Source organism: Trichosurus vulpecula, chromosome 2 (assembly GCF_011100635.1).
Source record: "Trichosurus vulpecula isolate mTriVul1 chromosome 2, mTriVul1.pri, whole genome shotgun sequence".
Classification (NCBI taxonomy): Eukaryota; Metazoa; Chordata; class Mammalia; order Diprotodontia; family Phalangeridae; genus Trichosurus; species Trichosurus vulpecula.
Genome location: NC_050574.1, coordinates 380,211,191 through 380,232,804, shown reverse-complemented (window position 1 = coordinate 380,232,804; position 21,614 = coordinate 380,211,191). Strand labels below are relative to the sequence as shown.

The 21,614-nt window shown below is 35.4% G+C and overlaps 1 protein-coding gene across 1 annotated transcript in view; it reads left to right on the top strand.

The window, feature by feature from the left end:
* DSCAM (DS cell adhesion molecule) overlaps positions 1-21,614 on the top strand; it is a 776,379-nt gene that overhangs the window by 726,305 nt on the left and 28,460 nt on the right. The window contains exons 29-30 of the mRNA XM_036744150.1: positions 2,517-2,629; positions 4,387-4,536. Coding sequence (XP_036600045.1) covers positions 2,517-2,629; positions 4,387-4,536 — 263 coding nt within the window. The remainder of the gene's footprint in view (positions 1-2,516; positions 2,630-4,386; positions 4,537-21,614) is intronic.

The window sequence follows — 21,614 nt, the reverse complement described above, 5'->3', positions numbered from 1 at the left end:
GCCCTGTGGTATCCCTGCTGTGTCAGAAATTCTAGAGGAAGATCTCCAAAACATTGTATGCCACCCACACCAGAGGATTTATGAAAAGGCGTCAATGTCACACAGGATATCCGTCATACAGGATGAGAAGGATAGGGTATATTTGTTCCATCAAAGACAGTATTTGCAATGATGAAATCACACATCCTCTGAAGTTACAAAATATATTTGATGGTTTGATAGCCGATGAGCCATGTGCTATCTATAAAAATATGACTACACAGTTTCTGAGGATTCAGTTTTAATTTTTTAATTAGCAACTGTTCCTATATGTTCTTACTTTTTATTTTTTTAGAATTTTTCTTAGCTTATCTATGAAATATAACACCAGAGTTCAATATAATGATACCAGATAAGTTATGGTCTATTGAACAGAAAATGAAAATATTATGCCCCAAAGAAATATTTATGAATAATATCTTTCAGTAGTAGACAAATGTCTACTGATATGATATTTGGATAACAACATTCAAACTGACCATGAGGTTTTTCTTTAAGTTTTTATTGCTTTATGCTCAGATTTTTGATATTGTCAATTATGTTGGATGACCACTTACTTGGTCTCTCAACTTTTGGGAAATCAATTGAGTTTTCCATGAGCTTTGTTTATCCTTATTGGTAAAGGGTAGTCAAACTGTTCTGTATGAGTTCCACTATTACAGGGAGGTTGTTCAGCTTTATTCCTAAATCAATCTGATAATATAACCTTTATTATTGTTTAAGTGTGGCCTATATGCCTTCTTAATGACTATTTAATAAATCAGGAGAGGTGACTGCTTTTAAACTATTCACAGTGAGAATAGAACTAGATCTGTTTTATTTCTTGTGCAACAATAAAACCCAATCCCATGGAGAAATTTCTAAAGGGATCTGTTTGCAGTTTCTCATATATATGTAGTAGGAAAATAATGGTTCTAAGCAAAATATGACTGAGACCCAAGAAACTGAAGTGCTCTGAATTTTATACACATACAGAATTACTTTGCATCTTTTTTATTTTAAAAAAAATGGAGTTCTTACATCTGGTTTGTGTAACATGTAGTCAAAAGGTTCATAATTATTCAGTTAAATTGCCTAATGATAAATCTTTGTTGAGTTAAATGATCTATCTACGGTCTTTGGAATAGATCTAGTCTAAGTTCAAAAATTAGAAAGCTATACTTCCTCAGAAGTTACATACTTTTTAAAAAAATCTTATTCTATTTGGGTAGTAGATGGTAGTAGAAAATATTCAAACTATTAATTTGAAATATGTCAGAAAATATTTTCAGAATTTTGCTATTAGAAGTTTATAATTAGTATGTGTTGACACTACTCTTGTTGAAAAAGAAAAATAATAAAAAAATGTATTCTTCAGCAACAAAATATAGGAAGAAATAATATAGGCAAAAAGATATAGGCATACACATATTCGTATACATATATATTTATATATATCGGATATGATTACAATGTCCAAAGAGTTACGTGATATCATCAAAAAAGCACCTCAAACTTGACCCAATACATTCTCATTAATGTTATCTCCTGAAGTGGTAAGGAATCTTCTTCATGTTAGTGTATCAATATTTGGACAACCTTTCTCAATACCTCTCAATTCCTCACTCATGAGCTGGGATCATAACTACAACAGTTTAACACATTTCAAATTTCTTTAGCTTGACTCTTTGTTGCTTCTTTTAAGATATCTCTGTTAATGTTGTAAAAAAAAAAGCAGCTATCTAATACTTATAATTCTGTCAAAGATTGAACAGTCACTTTTCTAATTAGGATTGCTAGTCTTTATTGACATATTTTACGGGTAACTAATTTACTTTAATTTGTATAATGAGGTTGTATCTATTGCAGTTTTTACTGAATGATTACACACACACACACATACACACTCCTTATTGCATATTTTTATTTGTTTTTACTAAATAATTATCTAGTTAGGTTCTGAGATTAATTTTCTAACATACAAATGTTGAGGATCATTGCCAATATGATACGATAATTATGCACTATATTTTAAGAGAACTAAAACAGTGCCAGATAAGAAATTAGGGTTTATTATCTTAATCTAAATATAAATTAACTTGTTATAAATTTGTCCATGTAACCACCTACCGAATGACTAGTTGCTATACGTTATCTTTCCTTAGCATTTATCAAAATAGCAGTTTTGTTTAGATTTTACAAAATAAACTGGAATCATTTCAAGATTTTTAAATAGATTACCATGGCACAATTTGTATTTTTCTAACCCCTTGGTTACAGCTTGAAATTAACATGATTTATGTACTGCAAGCCCATCAACCAACAAGTATTTATTAAACCCCTTCTATATGCCAGTAACTGTGCTAGATAATAGAGAAACTATTTTTGAAAGACTCATTTCATTAGCTTCCATTATTCAGAATCAAAAGCATATTTAACCCATTCATTATTAAGCTATTTTGTTGTTTGTTAATGTCTGTCTCCAATTTCGTTTCTAGTAAGAATACCAGAACCTCGGATACTTTGAACAAACAACAGACCCTGAGAATGCACATTGATATCCCCCGTGCACAGCTTCTAATTGAAGAGAGAGACACAATGGAGACCATTGGTAAAGTATCAATATACTGGTTATTCAACTTTAGAAGATATAAATATTCTACTCATACAGTGCCTACTTCAGAATAGGGGAGAATATTTCAATTTAAATACCACTTCAGAAAATAATCAGTGGTGTTGTGGCATGAAAGAGGAAAATTGACAAGTAGAACGCTTACCCAAAAAGACAGAATACAAATGATTTTAACTCATCTCTGAACCAGAACCCTCATAGTTCACTCTTAGCATAATTGTACATTCAGGTGATTGCTAGAGAGCCACAGCTGACTTGGAAATGGACTATAAACTTCCTATCATCCTAGAGTCCAAAATCGCCTGAACCAGCAAGTTCCTGAGACTCTTTCTTGAGCTTAACTTCATGATGAATTGGAGGATTTATCATTGGAGCTCCTTTGGAATAACCTTAGCATAGCTATAAATGAATTTATGGTATTTCTGTTCCTTTTCTCTTGATGCCATTTGAAAATCCCAATGGAATGGGGAAATGGCAAAATGATTTTATAATCTTATCCTTGACTTCACCATGTGATATTTCAGGAACCTTTGACTCTCCTGGTTTTCTCCTTCAGAAGATCTGGGATTAGACCAGGAATAAAATTATTTATCACCACAACTACCCTAACAAGCTTTGATTAATTGTCATGTTGACAGAAATGTTGGAGAAATACTGATCAAGTCTAGCCCATAACTCAATCATTTGTTAAATGATTCTCGGGTGGCCTGAAAGGGTTAATACATTTCCCAACATACCTTATATCTCATTAGGTACTTTTTACAAGCTTGTTCATAACAGGAAAACTTCAATTTTTGTTGTATTTTGATTCTAATCTTTGAAATGAAGTTTCCTCTGAATCTTTTTTTATTGCCCTGGGTCAAAAATAAAAATGTAGCTACTTAGACTTCCAGTATGGCACGTAACATTTGCTAAATATTTCTACCACGACTAACTAATAATCCAATTCACAGAAGTTTTCACATGTAGATTCTATATATTCATTTTCTGGGTATCACCCAAAATTTGCCTTTTTTTTCACTGTCCATCTGTTGTTCTTGGTTCTGCCCTCTAAGGTCAAGTGGATTAAATTTGATCCCTCTTCCCCATGACAGCTCTTCAAATTCCCTAAAATACCAATCATACCTACCTTGAGTTTTCTCTTATTGAGAATAAACATTATCCCGTTCCTTCGACCAAATTTGAAATGACATAGGTTATCTTGGTTACATTCCACTAGACACACTTTACCTTACCACTTGATATGAAGGCAGAGTACAAAGAAATTGGCGCCTGCTTATTTCTTGGAGCTATGCTTCTCTTAATGCATCCCAATATCATGTTAACTGATGGTATCTGGATAATCAGTGATGATTTTGACAAATCTATAAATTCATGGCTGCATTAAATGGCCGTCTAGAACAGGAGACAAAAAAACTCAATGCTTACTTAATCAGAAAGGAAGAAATCCCAAAGGGAAAAGAAGAGCTTAAAATTTCATTTACTCCTATTGCTTACAGCCAGCTATAAAGTGGTAACATCTGTTTATTTTCATAAGAATTTTAGAAAAATCGACAGAAATTTATTGATGGCTATGTATGTTGTTGGTGGGCTTTTTCATTACGGCATAATAAGAACTTACTTTAAAAAAGAGGGCTCATTTAATTTCTCATATTTGCACAAATGTTAACATTGGACCAAAGAGGAGTAAAAGCATGCATATGTAAAGCATAAACATTTTAAACGTTGTTTTATAGATGACAGATCAACAGTCCTATTGACTGATGCTGACTTTGGTGAGGCATCCAAGCAGAAATCACTGACAGTGACTCACACAGTCCATTACCAGTCTGTGTCTCAGGCCACTGGGCCATTAGTGGATGTTTCTGATGCCCGACCAGGAACTAGTAAGTACTAAATAAAACACAGTATCTGTGTGGGTAAAATATTATTATTGCAGAAGACATTGTATTTTTGCATGACTACACGTATATAAGCTATATCTAGTTGCTTGCCTTCTCAATGGGGAGTGGGGAAGGAGAAAGGGACAGAATTTGGAACTCAAACTTTTAAGAACAAATGTCAAAAATTGTTTTTGCATGTAACTGGGGAAAAATAAAATACTAAATAAGAATTTTAAAAAAAAGAGAATAAAGGAGCAACAACAAATACAATTTTTTAAAAGGATAAGAAGGAAATGTTATCCTTCATGTGAAAATACTGGGATTTTGTTTCAACAGACCATGAAGATAGTAGAAGCGAGGCACCTGTAGAGCACTTAGCATTTGGTCAGATAGCAAAGACACCAAGGTCATCCACTGCATCCAGAGCCATAACCAGTCATCTTGACTTTTGTCTTGCCTCTGGGTTCCACTGGTTCTCTGGAAGACAGTGTGAGGCTGACAGTTTTGCACAACTCTGCCTCAATTAAATCAAATTTATGAGCAAGTCAAAAGGCATCACTCATACCATTTTTACTATATTATTATTTTACTATTCAACTATTTTACTATCTCATTTATTATTTTACTATGTCCCTATTTTACTATTTTGCCTACCTTGAAGTCTTGTGGTGCGGATATACTGGAAGCCAAAGCCATAACCCTGCGCACCGGCAGCTACATCAGTAAGGCAATAATAACAATGTAGATGATAATTGTCAAAATGCCTATGTGGTTCTGTATCGCAAAGTATATGAGACTCTCCACATAGAAGGTAGAAGAAGTAAATCATTTAAACCAGAGAACCAGATCCCACAAGCCATTTATCCAATCTATCACAGCACTAAAGCATTCAATACATAGTATCACAACATGGAGCCTCTCCATCCCAAAACCTCTCTGACACCCCTGCTGGGGTCTTCCCCAGAAACAAACTCACAGTACAGCTAGGTCAGCCTATTCAGTTCAAACCATCATGACATCAGCCATTACCAGCCATTAGCAGCCATAACTGCTCTCGCTCTCTCTCTCTCTCTCTCTCTCTCTCTCTCTCTCTCTCTCTCTCCCTCTCTCTCTCTGCATTTCCTGTGACATAACTTCCTTTTCCTGGCAGTAAGCTCTTCCCACCACATGTGTCCTAGGCTTCCTGTGATGTAAGCAGGTCACATGACCTATTAATGGGAGGGAAACATCTTCAAATCTAAATTGTGATTAAATTTGGCCCCATGATCTTTCTTATGAATTTCATAGGGCAATGGGAATTCTGAGATAACTGGTGTCAACAGAACTTTACATAACAATGTAACAGGGATAGCACAAGATGAGCATATAAAACAATGTCATCATTCCCCCCTCGAATGAATGGGGCTCAAAATCTTGAGGTAAAGGGTGAAGGTCTCGTCCTCCAAAGCTTCTTCTTGCTGAAATTGGCTGTAGACCTGTCCCTGCCCCAAAAGATAAAGAGTCCTATTCGAGAGGTCAGTTCTTTAGCAAGCCGGCATCTGGAACTCAGTTGATGTCAGGTCCAGGGATGACACATCACTATCATGGACAGGTCCACAAGTGACATCCAAACACATCAGAGGGTGACACCTGGCTTAAGTCATCAGGCATCTGCTGGTGGATGGTACTAAGCCTGCAGGAAGCAAATCTCACCAACAAATTTAATAGATAAAAGCCAAAAGGAAACAAAGAGACTGTCATAGCCTCATTAACATTAGAATACATGAGTCAAGGGTAGAATTTCATAACTATTTTCTCCTGCATAAACTACTATTACAGTATTATCTTTCCCATGTGCTATAATTTCCGCAGCCTTTGAAACATCATCCATCTTCTGTTTTACCCGTGCTTTAGCTCCCAATTTTATTCTATCAGTAGAACCAATTCCTTCCTTTCCTCTGATAGTTATTTTGGAAGGAGGGTCAATTTTCACAAGAGTCATTGTTTCACAAGGAATAATAATCAATTGAACCATTCTATCATTTTTACACAACTGTATAAGTTCTGGAGTGTCACAATAATTTCTCCTTGACAACTAGAATCTATCACTCTAGCCAATACAGGTATTCATTGAGCTGCTAATCCTGGTTTAGGTAATATTCATCAAAAATGATTCTTAGGGATTCTCATACATATCCCAGTAGAGATTTTTCTTATCTCTTGTCTATCCAATCAAAAGTTCTCTAAACAGTGTAAATCATATCCTGCCAAACCAGGTATTCCTGGATACAGTGATGGGACATCTTCCCTCACAGTCCAATACTCAATATTTTGGATCTTATGTGTTTGCTGTTTTCTAATTTGCAGATTCAGGGTCATCATTCTGGCTAGAAGTGTACTTCCTCCTAATGGTCTATTATTCAAAATACGTAAAACAGCGAACAAATTATCCTTCCATTGTTGATATGAATTATTAGAACTTATTCTTAACTGTTCTTTCTAAGCCCCATTCATTCTTTCTATCAACCCAGATGCTTGTGGGTAATATGGAATATGATATGTCCACTTTATATTGTTCAATACACAACATCTCTTTATCTCATTACCTTTGAAACATGACCCATTGTCACTTTGAATCTGCATTGGAGTTCTATAATATAGAGTTTTACAGGTGTTTTTCTGGGTTGCATTCTTATGAGGACAAGTCACTAGTAAACCTGAATAGGTGTCAACACAAATATATATATACATACATATATATATATACACATATATGTGTGTGTGTGTATGTATGTATGTATGTGTATATATATATATATATATATATACATATATATATTTGCATCCTTTATCTTGGGGTAGTGGTCCAATATAATCTATCTGCCAGATCTGGACTGGAACTTTTCCCCTTGCTATTTCTCCAGTTACTACCTGAAGAACAGTTTGTTCCTTTTCCAATTGACATATATGGCATTCCTCTGCTACTTGCTTTAACAGTGAATAAGGGATACTAATACCTTGCTCTTGTGCCCACCAGTGTGTGGCCTGGATCCCTAAATGGCTGGCCGTTTGGTGGACCCATTTTGCTAGTACCAGATCATCAGTTGGTGTTGAAGTAGGGACAATATGTTCAGTAGCAATCTTTGCTAGTCGATCAACATGTGCATTGTATTCATGTTCTGGCGTAGTGAGGGGCACATGAGCATCTGTGTGAAAAATTGACAAATTAGTAACCAAAGACATGTCCCATATATCTTCCCATAGTTCTTTGCCCCAAACATGTTTACCGTGAGTTTCCCAATTTTGATTTTTCCACATAGGCATCCATGTGGCTAACCCATTAGCTACTACCCATGAGTCAGCGAATATATGACACTGTCCTCCTTTCTCTGTTTTAATAGCTTGATGTACTGCCATAAGTTCAGTATATTGACTCTTTCCAACTATCCCAGTGCTTTCCAAAGTTCTCTTAGTACATGGGTTATAGGCTACTGCTTTCCAATGTCTTTTATGGCACAAATATTTTGTGGTCCCATCAGTAAGCCATGCATGTTTCTTCTGTTCTTCAGTGAACCCATCATATCCATCATTCCATTTTACCAAGGATTGTACCAACTGTTGCCTTGGTTCAGAGGGTTTGTCTTTTCCATCATTGTCAATGCTTGCAATAGATACATGTAGAGCAGAAACTCCACTTTTGCCTATTTTTGATCTATTCTGAATATACTATTTCAATTGAATTATGCTAGCCTCTTTGACACGTCCAATTATGTGAGATGCTGGGGTACTTGTTACCCAAGTCATAATTGGGATTCCAGGCCTTAATATCACTTCATGGCCCAGAGTCAGTTGTTCAGTCTCTACCAAAGCCCAATATGTGACTCACAACTGCTTTCCAAAAGGTGTATACTGTAATCCAGATGAAGGTAGTTTCCTTGACCAAAATCCTAAGGGTACATTTCAGCTTTGTTGTTTCTGCCATAAACTCCAATTCACATAGTCATCTTGTACAGTCACTTGTAATTCCACTGGACTACTTTGCATAGGCTATAAATCCAGAACCAATTGTACAACAGATTTAGCTTCTTCAAAAGCTTTACTCTGTTCAAGTCCCAAATCAAATTAATATTTCTTCCTGGTAACTTTATGTAAGGATTTCAAAATTAAGAGCTGGATACATATTTTTATGGAGTGGCCATGGATATGCAGAGCACCATGAAGCTGGCATAGGTTTCACAGTCACATCTAATGTACTCGTCAAGCTTACATGCCTCCCAAAAGGAATGAATGATAGGCTCGTGACAATGTGATTGCCACTTATAAGAAAGCACCATGCCACTATGATCAGTGTGTACACTCCCACCGTGATGAACCCTGATGAGTTCAAAGAAAAACTTAGGAAGACATAGAGATGTTCATCATCAATGTGCAAAAAGAGGACCATTGTAATTCTGTAATTCCGGGATGACTTTAACACTAGAGTTGGCACAGACTATCAGATTAGCATACATGGCAAGGATCCACGGGAGGAATAGTATTGGAAATAGCAACAGCAACAGTCACTTACAGCTGAAGACTTGTGTGTCTCATGACCTTCTTATCACCAATACTGTCTGCCATTTACCTAAACAGAACAAAATTTCGTGGATGCACCCTTACAGCAAATATTTACATTTAATAGACTATGTCCTTATAAGGAGAAAAAAACAGACAGGAAGTGAGAGTGATAAAGGAATAAAGGAGATGTGTGCCACAGAGTGCTGGACAGATCATAGATTTACCCCTTCCAAGCTAACCATTCACACTCAACAAAAGCAGCAGCCCCAAAGCATTATGACTATAGAAAGACTCAGTGACAACAGATCAGAGCACCTCTCCAAGCATGGGGTTTGTTGCTAAGGTGGAGGGAGAGCTGAGCCAACACAGTCTTGGTAACAGTGAAGCAGAAGAGGAGTGAACAACCTTCAGAGATTCAGTGTACAGCACCACATTTACTCCTCAGGACCAGAACACTGGCAAGCATCAGAACCAATTTGATGAAAATAATGAGGAAATTTAAAAGGTATTAAATAAAAAACAACAACTCTACAGGATCTACCAGAAGGATAGGTCATCCATCTCTAAAAAGGCAACATTTAACTCCTTCAAAAGTAACATACAAGCAAAGTTTAGAGAGATGCACGATTCTTGGCTCAGTAAGAAAAAAGATAAAATTCAGTTTCATGCTGATAGCAACAATCCAAAGCATTTTTACAATACCCTGAAGGCTACTTATGGGCCAAAGACCTTTAGTGCATCTCAGCTATTCAGCACTGATGCAGCCACACTGATCAGTGATAACGATCCTAGAAAACTGGGCTGAACATTTCCATGGTGTTCTCAACAGACCATCTTTAACCAATGCTGAAGCCATCGACTCTTTACTTCAGATTGAAATCAATCCCTCACTAGCCAAACTTCCAACTACAGAAGAGGTTTTGAATGTTATTAGGTGCCTCTCATGCGACAAAGAGTCTGGTGCTGACTCTGTTCTAGCTGAGACTGATAAGGCAGGGAGTCCACTACTCGTATAAAAGCTGACTGAAATCTTCCAGGTTATATGGCAAGAGGAAGTTATCCCCCTGGAGTTCAAGGATATCTCCATTGTCCAAGGAAGAAGAAATAAGTTGTCCTGTGACAATCATGGTAGGGTCTCTCTCTTAGTCACTCAACAAGATTCTTGCCAGAGTCCTTCTTAATCAGCTGATCCTTCACCTGTAAGATGGTCATCTACCTGAGAACCAACGTGGCTTCAAAAAGGGCTGAGGAATGGTCAACATGGTCTTTCCTGCCTGACAACTCCAGAAAAAATGCCAGGAGCAAACCAGAGACCTGTACACATTTGTTGGTTTAACCAAGGCGTTTGATGGGGTCGGCCTATGGGAGATAGGGCAAAATTTGGTTGCCTAGAATTAATTCATCGGTATCGTATGCCAGTTTCATGATGGAATGCTTGCGTTTGTTGGATGATGAATGATGTTCTATCACTTTCCCCATTACTAATGAAGTGAAGCAGGGCTACATGCTTGCTCCGGTGCATAATGTTTTCAACAGTGTTGTCAGATGCCTCCGACAAGAATGAAAACATCTTCAAGGTCAACTACCGCATTTACAATAAATTATTTAATTTGAAAGGGCTGCAAACCAAGACTAAAGTAAGGGAAGAGCTGCTATACAACTTTTTGTCTGCAGGTGATTTTTCACTAAATGCAGGCTCCCAGGTGAGATGCAGCAAAGTATAGATCAGCTCTCTGCTGCTTGTGCTAATTTTGGCCTAAAAATTAACACGAAGAAAACAGATTCTCTACCAACCAGCACTACACCATCCATACATGGAACCATTGATGATAGCAAATGGAGAAATTTTGAATGCTGTGGATAAGTTCACGTATGCTGGCAGTATACTTTCAAGGGATATTCATATAGATGAGGCTAGTGCATACATTGCCAGAGCTAGCTCAGCATTTAGGAGGCTCTGAAAGAATGTGTGAGAGAGAAAAGGTATTAGACTGCCTACAAAACTATAAGTCTATGGGGCTGTTGTGCTGCCATTATTGTATGTTTATCAGCATTATGCCAGAAAATTGAACTACTGCTATTTGAATTGTCCTAGGAAGATTCTGAAGATGACCTGGCAAGATAAAGCACTAGACACTGAGGTCCTTTCTTGAGCTGAACTGCCAAGCATCCAAACTCTACTACAGAGAACGCAACTCAAGTATGGCTGCTCACATTGTGAGAATGCCAAACTTATGTTTTGCCTGTGTTTTGTATTTTGTGGAGAACTCACAGAAGGCAAGTGCTCACATAGTGGTCAAAAGTAATACAGAGATACTCTCAAGGTCTCTCTGAAGAACTGTGATATTGATTATGAGACATGGGAGACAGTGGCAGAGGGTTGTCTAGCACGGCATGCCCACATCAAAGAAGGCACAGTGCTATGAGCAAAGCATAATTATGGCAGCTCAAAAGAAATATGAGATGAACAAATATAGAGACTATTTGTCATACAGACTATTTGTGCTTGACTTGTGGTAGACCCTTCCACCTTTGTATTCGTATGAGCAGCCATAGCCACACTGTACCTTGACCTTGACACCATGATTTCACTTTGTTTCCTCTATGAGCATGAAAGACAAACAAAAACATTTATGGAAGGTATCCTAAAAGTCTTAGTGCAATTTTAAGCTATTAAAGTTTTCACATCTTAAAACTGAACTAGCTTTAACATCTTTTAAAATTTTGATAGCATAAAACTTCACTGACTTTTTGGGAACCCTGTACATACATACACACATATTTCTATGTAACAGAGACCTACATGTAGCGGGTTTTTTTAGAGGTGCCCCACCCCACATTTCCTAAGAAACTGGACTTGTACCTTTATGTATAATAGCCATGATTATATAACAGAACATTGTGAAATGAACATAACAGCTAAATAATAAACAAGTATACTCAAACATGCAGTAATCAAGATGTATAGCAATATACATATGTAATTACGTTAGGCACATTTCACATGGGCATTATCCAGTACTTTTACCTTGACATAGGTCTTCAGGTTGACTTGTAATGTCATATTAGTCTAGTAATTGGTGTGATGGTTTTATTTTCCTTTTCACTCACTATTTTCTTTTCTCTTAGCCCTCTTCTAGTAAATGCTATGGGCTCACCATCAGGATCATTACAGACATTTTGTTTATGTGTGGGATATGCAGAGATTAATGAGTACCTCTATAATAGGGTTTTTAGAATCCTGGTTTCTTACTAATCACCTTCCTCTGAGCCTCAATTTCTTCACCTGTAAAATGTGGAGGTTAAGCTGGATCATGAAGATTTCTTAGAAATCTAACATTCTATATGATTATTTAAGTACATTTTGTAAACTGATTGAATCATACATATTGACACTAAAGCTTCCAAGATACATACAATAAATGAGAAAAAAGCACCTGATAACTAAATGGTGGTGAACTCAGACCTACTCCTTTCTATACTTAACAGGAAATTTAGTATTTCCACAAAACTGAGGCTTCGGCAACTATAGGAAGTAGAAATCAATGACATAAAAGGCAAACCAGAATTCCATTTCACATGACATGGCTTTAGTTTCATAACCTCTGATCCACAACAATCGTCCTTCATATAAAAACCAGAATAATTATAGTATAGAGGTTGATACCATAAGGAGAAATATTGTACACTTACACTTTTTATTTAAATCCATGAAATTCAGGGTCCAGTAGTGACACAAAAAGATCAGTGAACTGTTTATAGCCTTTAACCTATATGCTCCTTGATGAACATAATAGGCTGCATGATGAACAAAATACTTCATCATTGTTTTATATTAAAATATTATGAGACCATGCAAAATATCTTTCATGAAATGATAGTAAATTCAAATATTTGTTTGCATGATGGACTAGCTACTCATTTATGCAAAGTAGTCTTCTAAGCAAAAGAGAATACCTCTTATCTGTAATTTTGGTTACTCTTATAGCAGCTCAAGAGGGAAAAAATAGAGGGTTATTGCTAGCCTTAGAGCATCTCATAGTGTACTGATACCTCTAACTCAAGGAAGCCAGAATAATTATCTAAAATTTTGTTGTTAGGCCATAGTTATGAATATTATGCATGGATTTTTAGATTTAGGCAAAAAGCAGACATAACTCTTCTGCAACTTATTTTTCCATATATCCCATACAACAAAAAATGGAACATTTCCAGCAACAGGAGCGATTATGAAGGTAGCTCACATTTATGCAGCCCTTTATGAATGTAGAATGTTTTTGCTTGTATTATTTGTATTTATTCAAATAGATTTAGCTCTGGACAAGATCTTAGAGATCATTTCATCCAACCCTCTCATTTACAGATAGGAAGCCCAAAGAAGATAAATGACTTTTCCATGGTAATATGGATAATAAATATCAGACCAGGGCCTCTGCATCCAAATCCAGTGATTTTCTATCCTACAAATATTGCTCTCTTATTTTATACTCACACCAACCCCGTGTGAAGTAGCATTAAAACCCTCATTTTATGAATAAAGGAATTCAGAGTCAAAGAACCTAAATAATTTGGGTTACATTAAGTAAAAGCCAAAGAATTTGTTCTAGAAAATTATTCAGCCCCTGACACAAGCATAACCCCCATATTTATATATGTATATATGTGACCGTGTGTATTTATGTTGTTGTTCAATCCTTTCAGTAATGTCCAACTCCTTGAGATCTCATTTGGGGGTTTTCTTGGCAAAAATGCTAGAGTTGTTTACCATTTCATTCTCTAGGTCATTTTTTACAAATGAATAAATTGAGGCAAACAGGGTTAAGTGACTTGCTCAAGGTCACACAAGCTAATAACTGTATGAGGCTAGATTTGAACTCAAGAATATGTATCTTCCTGACTCCAGACCCGGCACTCTGTCCAGTGTGCCACCTAGCTGCCCCAGTATGTATGTATGTATGTGTCTGTGTATCACCCCAGCACACACATGCACACACACACACACACACATACACACACATGTATATATACACATATGCATACACGTACTACATATGCTGCCCTAGTATATATCTATATACACACATATGTGTATGTGTGTACGTGTGTACACACACTATATTATAGCAGGAAGGAATGTGTTTGAAGAAGTGAATATTTTATACCTTTCTTATAAACTATCAAAAACTCTCTAAAATAGGAACTATGATCAAGAAGTAAAGCAACTGGAGGTACCTCTGTAGGCAAAGTCATCTAACAAGGTAACAACATGATGGGTGAATTAATAGTAATTGTGAAGGTGAATTTCTAACATACTGACTCAGCTCTGGTAGGGTGGCACAATTAGATCCAATGGCTTATAATCTGGATCTACTCAGCAACTTTCTTGTTGATACTGCTGTAGTCTCTGCCAGTACATTCTGCCCTATTCCTCAGTCCTATGATTCTGTGGCAACAAGCAACAAACATTAACTCTGCCGTCTTGCAAAGGAGGGAGAAGAATAAGAAAGCAGAAAATTAAAGTACTTGTGGAAGTAGTATGCTGAAGTAGTACTCGGCTGGAGAAATTGGAGGTGTTGAGAGGGGAGGTAGGCACAGAGAAAGGCTGCAATGGACCTTAAGGAAAGAGGACCCTAACCCAGTTAATAGCAGTTCTCTTGTCCCAGAAGTCACATGGGGCAGAGACTGAGGTCAAATGAAATATGAATTCCCAAATGTAAGAGAAAACTAAACCTTTGAGATCTAGGCCCAGAAGAAATCATCATCAAAGAGGAAGGTGGCAGAAAGTGAGCAATGGTGGAATATGGTGGTGGGGAGAGACTGAAATTAGAAAATTAGCAAAGGAGGAAGAAAATTTAGTTAAAAACTTAATTTATTGGCACAAGCTAATAAATCAACAAGGAAGATTTAAAAAAAAAAAAAAAGGACAATGACCACCAAGACATCACTAGGTAAGTATTGGAAGACAAAGGAAATTGTGCTAACACCTGTTGAGACATAAGATGTCACATGTTCCCAAGAGAATATGGAACCACACTAGCTCCTTTGATTCCAAAGAGAAATCAGAATTTTAATTAAGTGCAGAGAGAAGGCTGTACTCTGTAATGGTAATCAAGGCAGGATTTTTTGCTGTTCTTCTCTTAAGTGCCTTTAGTGAGTCTGGCCTTTGTTTGAATGGATAAGGTAATAAAGTGGGATCTTTTGTCCTGGAGCACCTCTCAGCACTGAGGAGGTTGAGAGTCATTGACTTGTATATGATATGGTGCTGGTGGTTGGAGCTTTCCCACATTCTAAATGCTAAATTGGCCTCAATCCCCAGGGTCCTGAACAGGGTGTATGTACTGTAAGGTTAGCATTTGATTTTGGGGGATACACTCATTGAAAGAGTGACCAGATTCTGGGCAAGCTGTTGAAACAGCCCCCTGACTTTGTAACCCAGATAGATAGATGTCGGTGCTTTTCTGGTAACTACGTACTGCTATGGATAGACTGGTTTGTGTTAGTTGATCTGTTTATAATGTATGCTTGTAATTTCTGTTTGTATTTGCCTGAAGTTCAGAGGGCTGATCTTTTCTCCTTGAACTAAGGAAATGATATATGTATGTTTAATTAAAATGAGATTGTTAATCCCTTAAAGTTGCTTTCCTTAGAAAAGCAGATCAAAGAATCTGTGTTGGCAGCCCTTCTGTGTGCTGTTGCTATTGGTCTTACACAGTCACAGTAGCTACTAGCCACGTTGTTGCTACATACTCCCATGGTAAGAAAGAGGTACTCTAAAATGAGAGGTAGAGACCTTACAATAGGATGGATCCACAGGGATTTTGGTGCCCAGAAAGAACACCACTTCTGAGAAAGTGGTGTGCTTCAATGGATAGCATCCTGCCTCAGGAGAAGGGGAACCAGAGATCTTTATTCAACCAGCATCTAGAAGTGCAAGAGGGCATGAATACAGAGAAAACTTCATAGTAAATAAGAAAGAAAATTATCACAGATAAGGTAGTGTAAAATTGGACCACATGATCAGGAATGTCAGTTAAATTTCTATCATATACAGAAATACTTCAATCCTCTGACACTTTCAAACAGAAAAATGGAAAGTACCAAGATCTACAAGGGCATAATAATGAAATTACTTTGAAGAGGAAAATCAAAATAGGTAATTTAGAAACTCTAATTCCATGATGGATTCAGAGACAAAAGAAAGAACAAAAAGCATAAGGATCATGAGCAAAAAATGTTTAGACTAAAAAGGAAAAAGAATTCATTAAGAAAATGAGGTAAAATACCTTTTTTAGTAACAAGTGCACAAGAAGAAAAAATTAATAAACAAAACCAGTTGAAGGGGAAGAAAGGAGGGGAGATTTTACATGACTTCTAGCTGAGAGGATAAAAAGATGGGAGGAATTTGACAACTAGATAAAAGGAGGGGAAAGAAAAGAATTAATAATTTAAGAAACTACAAAAGCATGGAAACATAACAAACAGGAGGGAAAGTTTGAGAGTAAGGGGAAGAGAGCCTTTCAGAATAAGGTTACTTTAAAGTAGATTAAGCAAATACAAAACAATTCTAATTCATTTAAAAAAATTGAGAAAAATGAATGAAAGTGAAAACATAGTTTTCTTAACTTTAAATGTGAAAGGATTTAAAAATCTAACACAATGAAAGACAGTGATATATTGGATAAGAAAACAATCTCTTGCTTAGAAGAGTCATGCCTAAAGAGTAAAGAAAACATACAGAAAAAAAAATGAAGCACTAGAGTAAAATTGACTATGCATTAGGTGAAACCAAAAAAAGCAGGAGTTCCAATCATTCTATCGGATGAAGTAAAAACAAAAAGGTCACGATTTAAAGAGAGATTAAAAAAAGAAATTACATTATTCTGAAAGGAACTAAAAAATACCAAACACATCAATATTATATTTATATGCCCCAAATGCTCTAGAATCTTATTTCTTAAAGAAAAACATTAACTAAATTACAAACAAATAGACAGTAACACACTAAGTAGGGACCTTAATATTCTCTAAAATTTGGACAAATGTAACAGAAAGGTCAACAGGTGAGACAGTGGACAGAGCTCCAGGCCTTGAGTCAGGAAGACCTGTGCTCAAATTCCGACTCAGTCACTTACTGGCTGTGTGAGCCTGAACAAGTCACTTAACCCTGTTTATCTCAGTTATCTCATCTATAAAATGAGATGGAGAAGGAAATGGAAAACTACTACATTATCTTTGCCAAGAAAACCCTAAGTGAGGTCACAAAGAGTCAGACATCACTGAAACAGCTGAACAACAACAATAGAAAGGTCAACAAAACAGAAAATATAGAATTGAACAAACTGCTTGAGAAATTTAGCTTAAAGACTTACGATGTCTTCTATATGGGAATACATACACACACACACACACACACACATACACACACACACATATGTGTGTGTGTATATATATATATACATACATATATATGTATGTATTTCTCAGAACCATATAGAACTTTTACAAAAATTTGACAATGCCTTGGGCACAGAGCTATTGCAAATAAATCATTTTAATGAATTAATTTATTTTTAGTTTTCAACATTCACTTCCACAAATAAATCTTAAAAGGTAGATATAAGAAACAAATCCTTTACATACCATAACACAATAAAAATTAAATCAATCCAAGGAGCAGAAACAAGACAGGCCCAAATTGAAGACCTAACAAAGAAATACCAAATAAATCATAAAAATAATTATAACTGTGTGATGGAAAATTACAAATGATGAAAAAAGCATACAAAAATTGCTAGGATGGAGCTTAAGTGGTCAGGGCATATAAATGGCAGTGGATTGTATCCCTAAAAGGAGATATTAACAAAATGGAAAAGGATTTATGAAGTGAAGATGCATTTTAAAATTAGAAAACCAATAAATGATCAAAAAATCAGAATAAAAAAATAAAGTATTGAAAATAGGGGAAATGGATAAATTGAACATCAAAAAGACCATAGAAATGATAAAAATAAAATTTGGCTCTTTGAAAAAACTAACAAAATTGATAAACCAATTTGATTAAAATGAAGAGGGCAAAAAATCATATCAACAAAACAACAAATGAAAAACATGAGAACAATAAAACAGGGAAAAAATAGAAAGAATTGTCTGAATCTATTATGCATATGACAACAAAAATGAGTATGCAAAAGAAAGGAATGCCTACAAAAATCTAAAGTCCCCAAACAGAAGGCCAAATGGAAAATCCAATCTCAGAAAAGGAAATAGAAGAATCTTTTTTTAAAAAAAAAAAACATTCTAGGTCCTGAGCTATCCTGATATGAATTCTATCAAATTGTTTAAAAAAATTAAAAGCAATGCTGCACAAATTATTCCCGAAAATTGAGAAATAAAGTACTCTAATAGAGTCCTTTTATGAGACAAATATAGTCCTAATAGCTAAACCAGAAAAGGATGAAGCAAAGAGAACTATAGACCAATATCATTAATGAATATTAATTCAAAAAAATGTAAATGCTATCAGATTACAGCAATTTATCCAAAAATCAGTATGACTAAGTTGGATGCATATAAGTGATAGAAAGATATTTCAGCATTAGAAAAATTTTCAACATAATCATATTACAAACAAAAAAAATGCCAAACCATATGATTTTCTGAATATTTTTAGAAAATGAAAATGCATTTAGAAAAAAATACAATACTTGGTCATGCAAAAAAATTCCTACAAAATATAAGCATGGAAATTTTTGTTATCATGAACAATGTTGATATTGTTGTTCAGCCATTTTTTTCAGTCATATCTGACTCTTTATGACCTCATTTGGATTGGGATTAGTTTGGGGTTTTTTTTTTGGCAAAGTTACTGGTGTGGTATTCCATTTCTTTTTCCAGCTCATTTTACAGATAAGGAAACTGAGGTGGACAGGGTTAAATGATTTGCCCAGGGTCACACAACTAGTAAGTGTCTGAGGCCAGAGTTGAACTAATGAAGATGAGCCTTCCCGACTCCAGGTCCAGCACCTCAACGCTATACCACCTAGCTGCCCATGAACAATTTCTATCTAAAACCAAAAGTAAACATCATATACAATGTGAATACCCTAAAAGCTTTCTCAATTAGGAGAGGATGGCAACTGTCCCCACTATTATTTGATATAATTCTAGCAATAATACAAGAAAAAAAGTTTAAAATGTAAATATAGGCAAATGAACAATAAAAACTATCCTTATTTCTTGAAGACATGATAGTATCCTTAGAAAATCCTGGATAATAGGATACTAATTTACACAATTAAAAACTTGAACTAAGTGTCAGGTTACAAAACAACCCACAAAAACCAAAATAAGTTCTCTATAAAAATAACAAATCCAAGAAGCTAAAAAATAAAAAGGAAAACACCATTGCAAATTACAAAATGCATGAAATGGCCACCAAAACACATGAAGTTCCTCTATGGATTCAACACCAAAGTAGTCCTTAAGAAAATAATGATTAATTTAAATATCTAGAGGGAATATTCTGTGGTTATTGTTCTGTGGTGCCAATATAATATAATTGTCATATCAATATAATAAAAATAGCAAAACTAATAAAGTTAATACACAGTTTTGATGCTATACCAATGCTATGCTCAAAAGGAATACTTTCTTCAATTCAATAAAATAATAACATTCATTCGAAGAAACAAAAGATCTAAACTATCAAGAGAAATCATAAAGAACAGTAGAGATAAAATAGAACTGCATTTCCAGACCACAAATTATAATTTAAAAAAAAAAGCAGTCATTAAATCCATTTTGTACGGGTTAAAAAATAGTGCAGATTCTTCCTGTTTTCTGCCTCATGGCCTTCTCAGCTTCCTCCAAGTTTAACACAAAATCTGTCTTCGTCAAGAAACCTTTCCCAGTCTCCCAGAATGTTAATGTCTTCCCTCTGAGATAATCTTCTGTTTGTTCTATGTGCATGCATATGCATATACATGTATGTTCACATATATGTGTTTGTATATACTCATACATGCACATGCATCTGCATATACATGTTGTACATAGTTGTTTGAATGATGTTTCCCTATTTGCTTTTTGAAGTAGGTCCTGTTATTGGGGATTTTTTTGTGTCCACAGTACTTAGCCCAGTGCCTCACAGTAGGTGCGTGTTGACTTACTGGTTGAACTGGTCAGACTAGAGAGAATCAGAAACAATGGAACTGAGTAATACATTGTTTGATGAACATCACCTATGAAAGAGTTGCTTATTTGACAAGAATGACAGGGAAAATGACAAAGTAGTCTCTTAGAATTAGAGCTAGTTTTACCCTTATGCCGTACATACAATAAATTCAAATGGATATGTTAACCAAACATTAAAGATCATACTGTAAAAAAGAAAGCAGATCATATACCTTCCCCAGATATGGGTAGAAGAAATGGTAGAAGCAAGATAATGTGGACAGTTTTTTTCCATGAAATTGCAAAGCTTCTGCACAAATAAAATTAATATATGTAGGATAAGAAGAGAAGCAAGTGAACAGAGAAAACAGTATTTTTATCAAATTTCACAGATAAAGTTTTGGTATCCAAGATTACCTAACAAATCCATGTGTACATGTATTATATATGTAAATGTATGTGTCTATTTATACATACATATATGACCAAAAGCCATTCCCTGATAAAAAAAAAGAATATCAAAGGATATAAACAAACAGTTGTCAAAGAAATTATTGCAAACTATTAACAACCACTTGAAATAATGCTCAAAATTAGAGAAATGCAGATCAAAATAACTCTAAAATTTCATTTCACACCCAGCAAGGTGGCAAAAATGACAGAAGATGTGAATGGTTAGTGTTGGAAGGGCTATGGGAAAATAGGCCCACTAGTACATTTACTTGGAGCTTTTTCACTTGATTCTTTTTCATGTTTTTTTTCTTTTTAATCTATTTCTTATTTCTCACCTATGACTAATATAGAAATGTGTTTTATGTGATGGCACATGTATAATCTATATCAAATTGCCTGCCATTTTTGGAAGAAGGAAAGGGAGGGAGAGAGAGGGAGAGAAAGAAAATTTTGGAACACAAAATCTTATAAAAATGAATGCTAAAAATTGCCTTGACATGTAATTGGGGAAAAAAAATACTATTAAAACCATGAAAAAGAACAAAGTGAAAAAAGTATGTTTCAATGTACATTCAGAGTCCATCAGTTCTTTATCTGGATGTGGATAGCATTTTCCTTCATAAGTCCTTTGTACTTGTCTTGAGTCATTATGTTGCTGAGAAAAGGTGAATCATTCAGAGTTGATCATCACACAATGTTGCTGATGTTTTCCTGGTTCTGCTAATTTCACTTTGCATCGGTTTGTACAAGTCTTTCCAGGTTTTTTCTGAAATCTGCCTGTTCATCATTTTTTTTTAATTTTTAAATATTTTTATTTAAAGTTGTAAGTTCTAAATTCTAGCCCTCACCCCCCTCCCTCCCTTCATGGAATATGATATTCCAAAAATAATCCATCATCAATTCTTTGGGATTATCTTGGA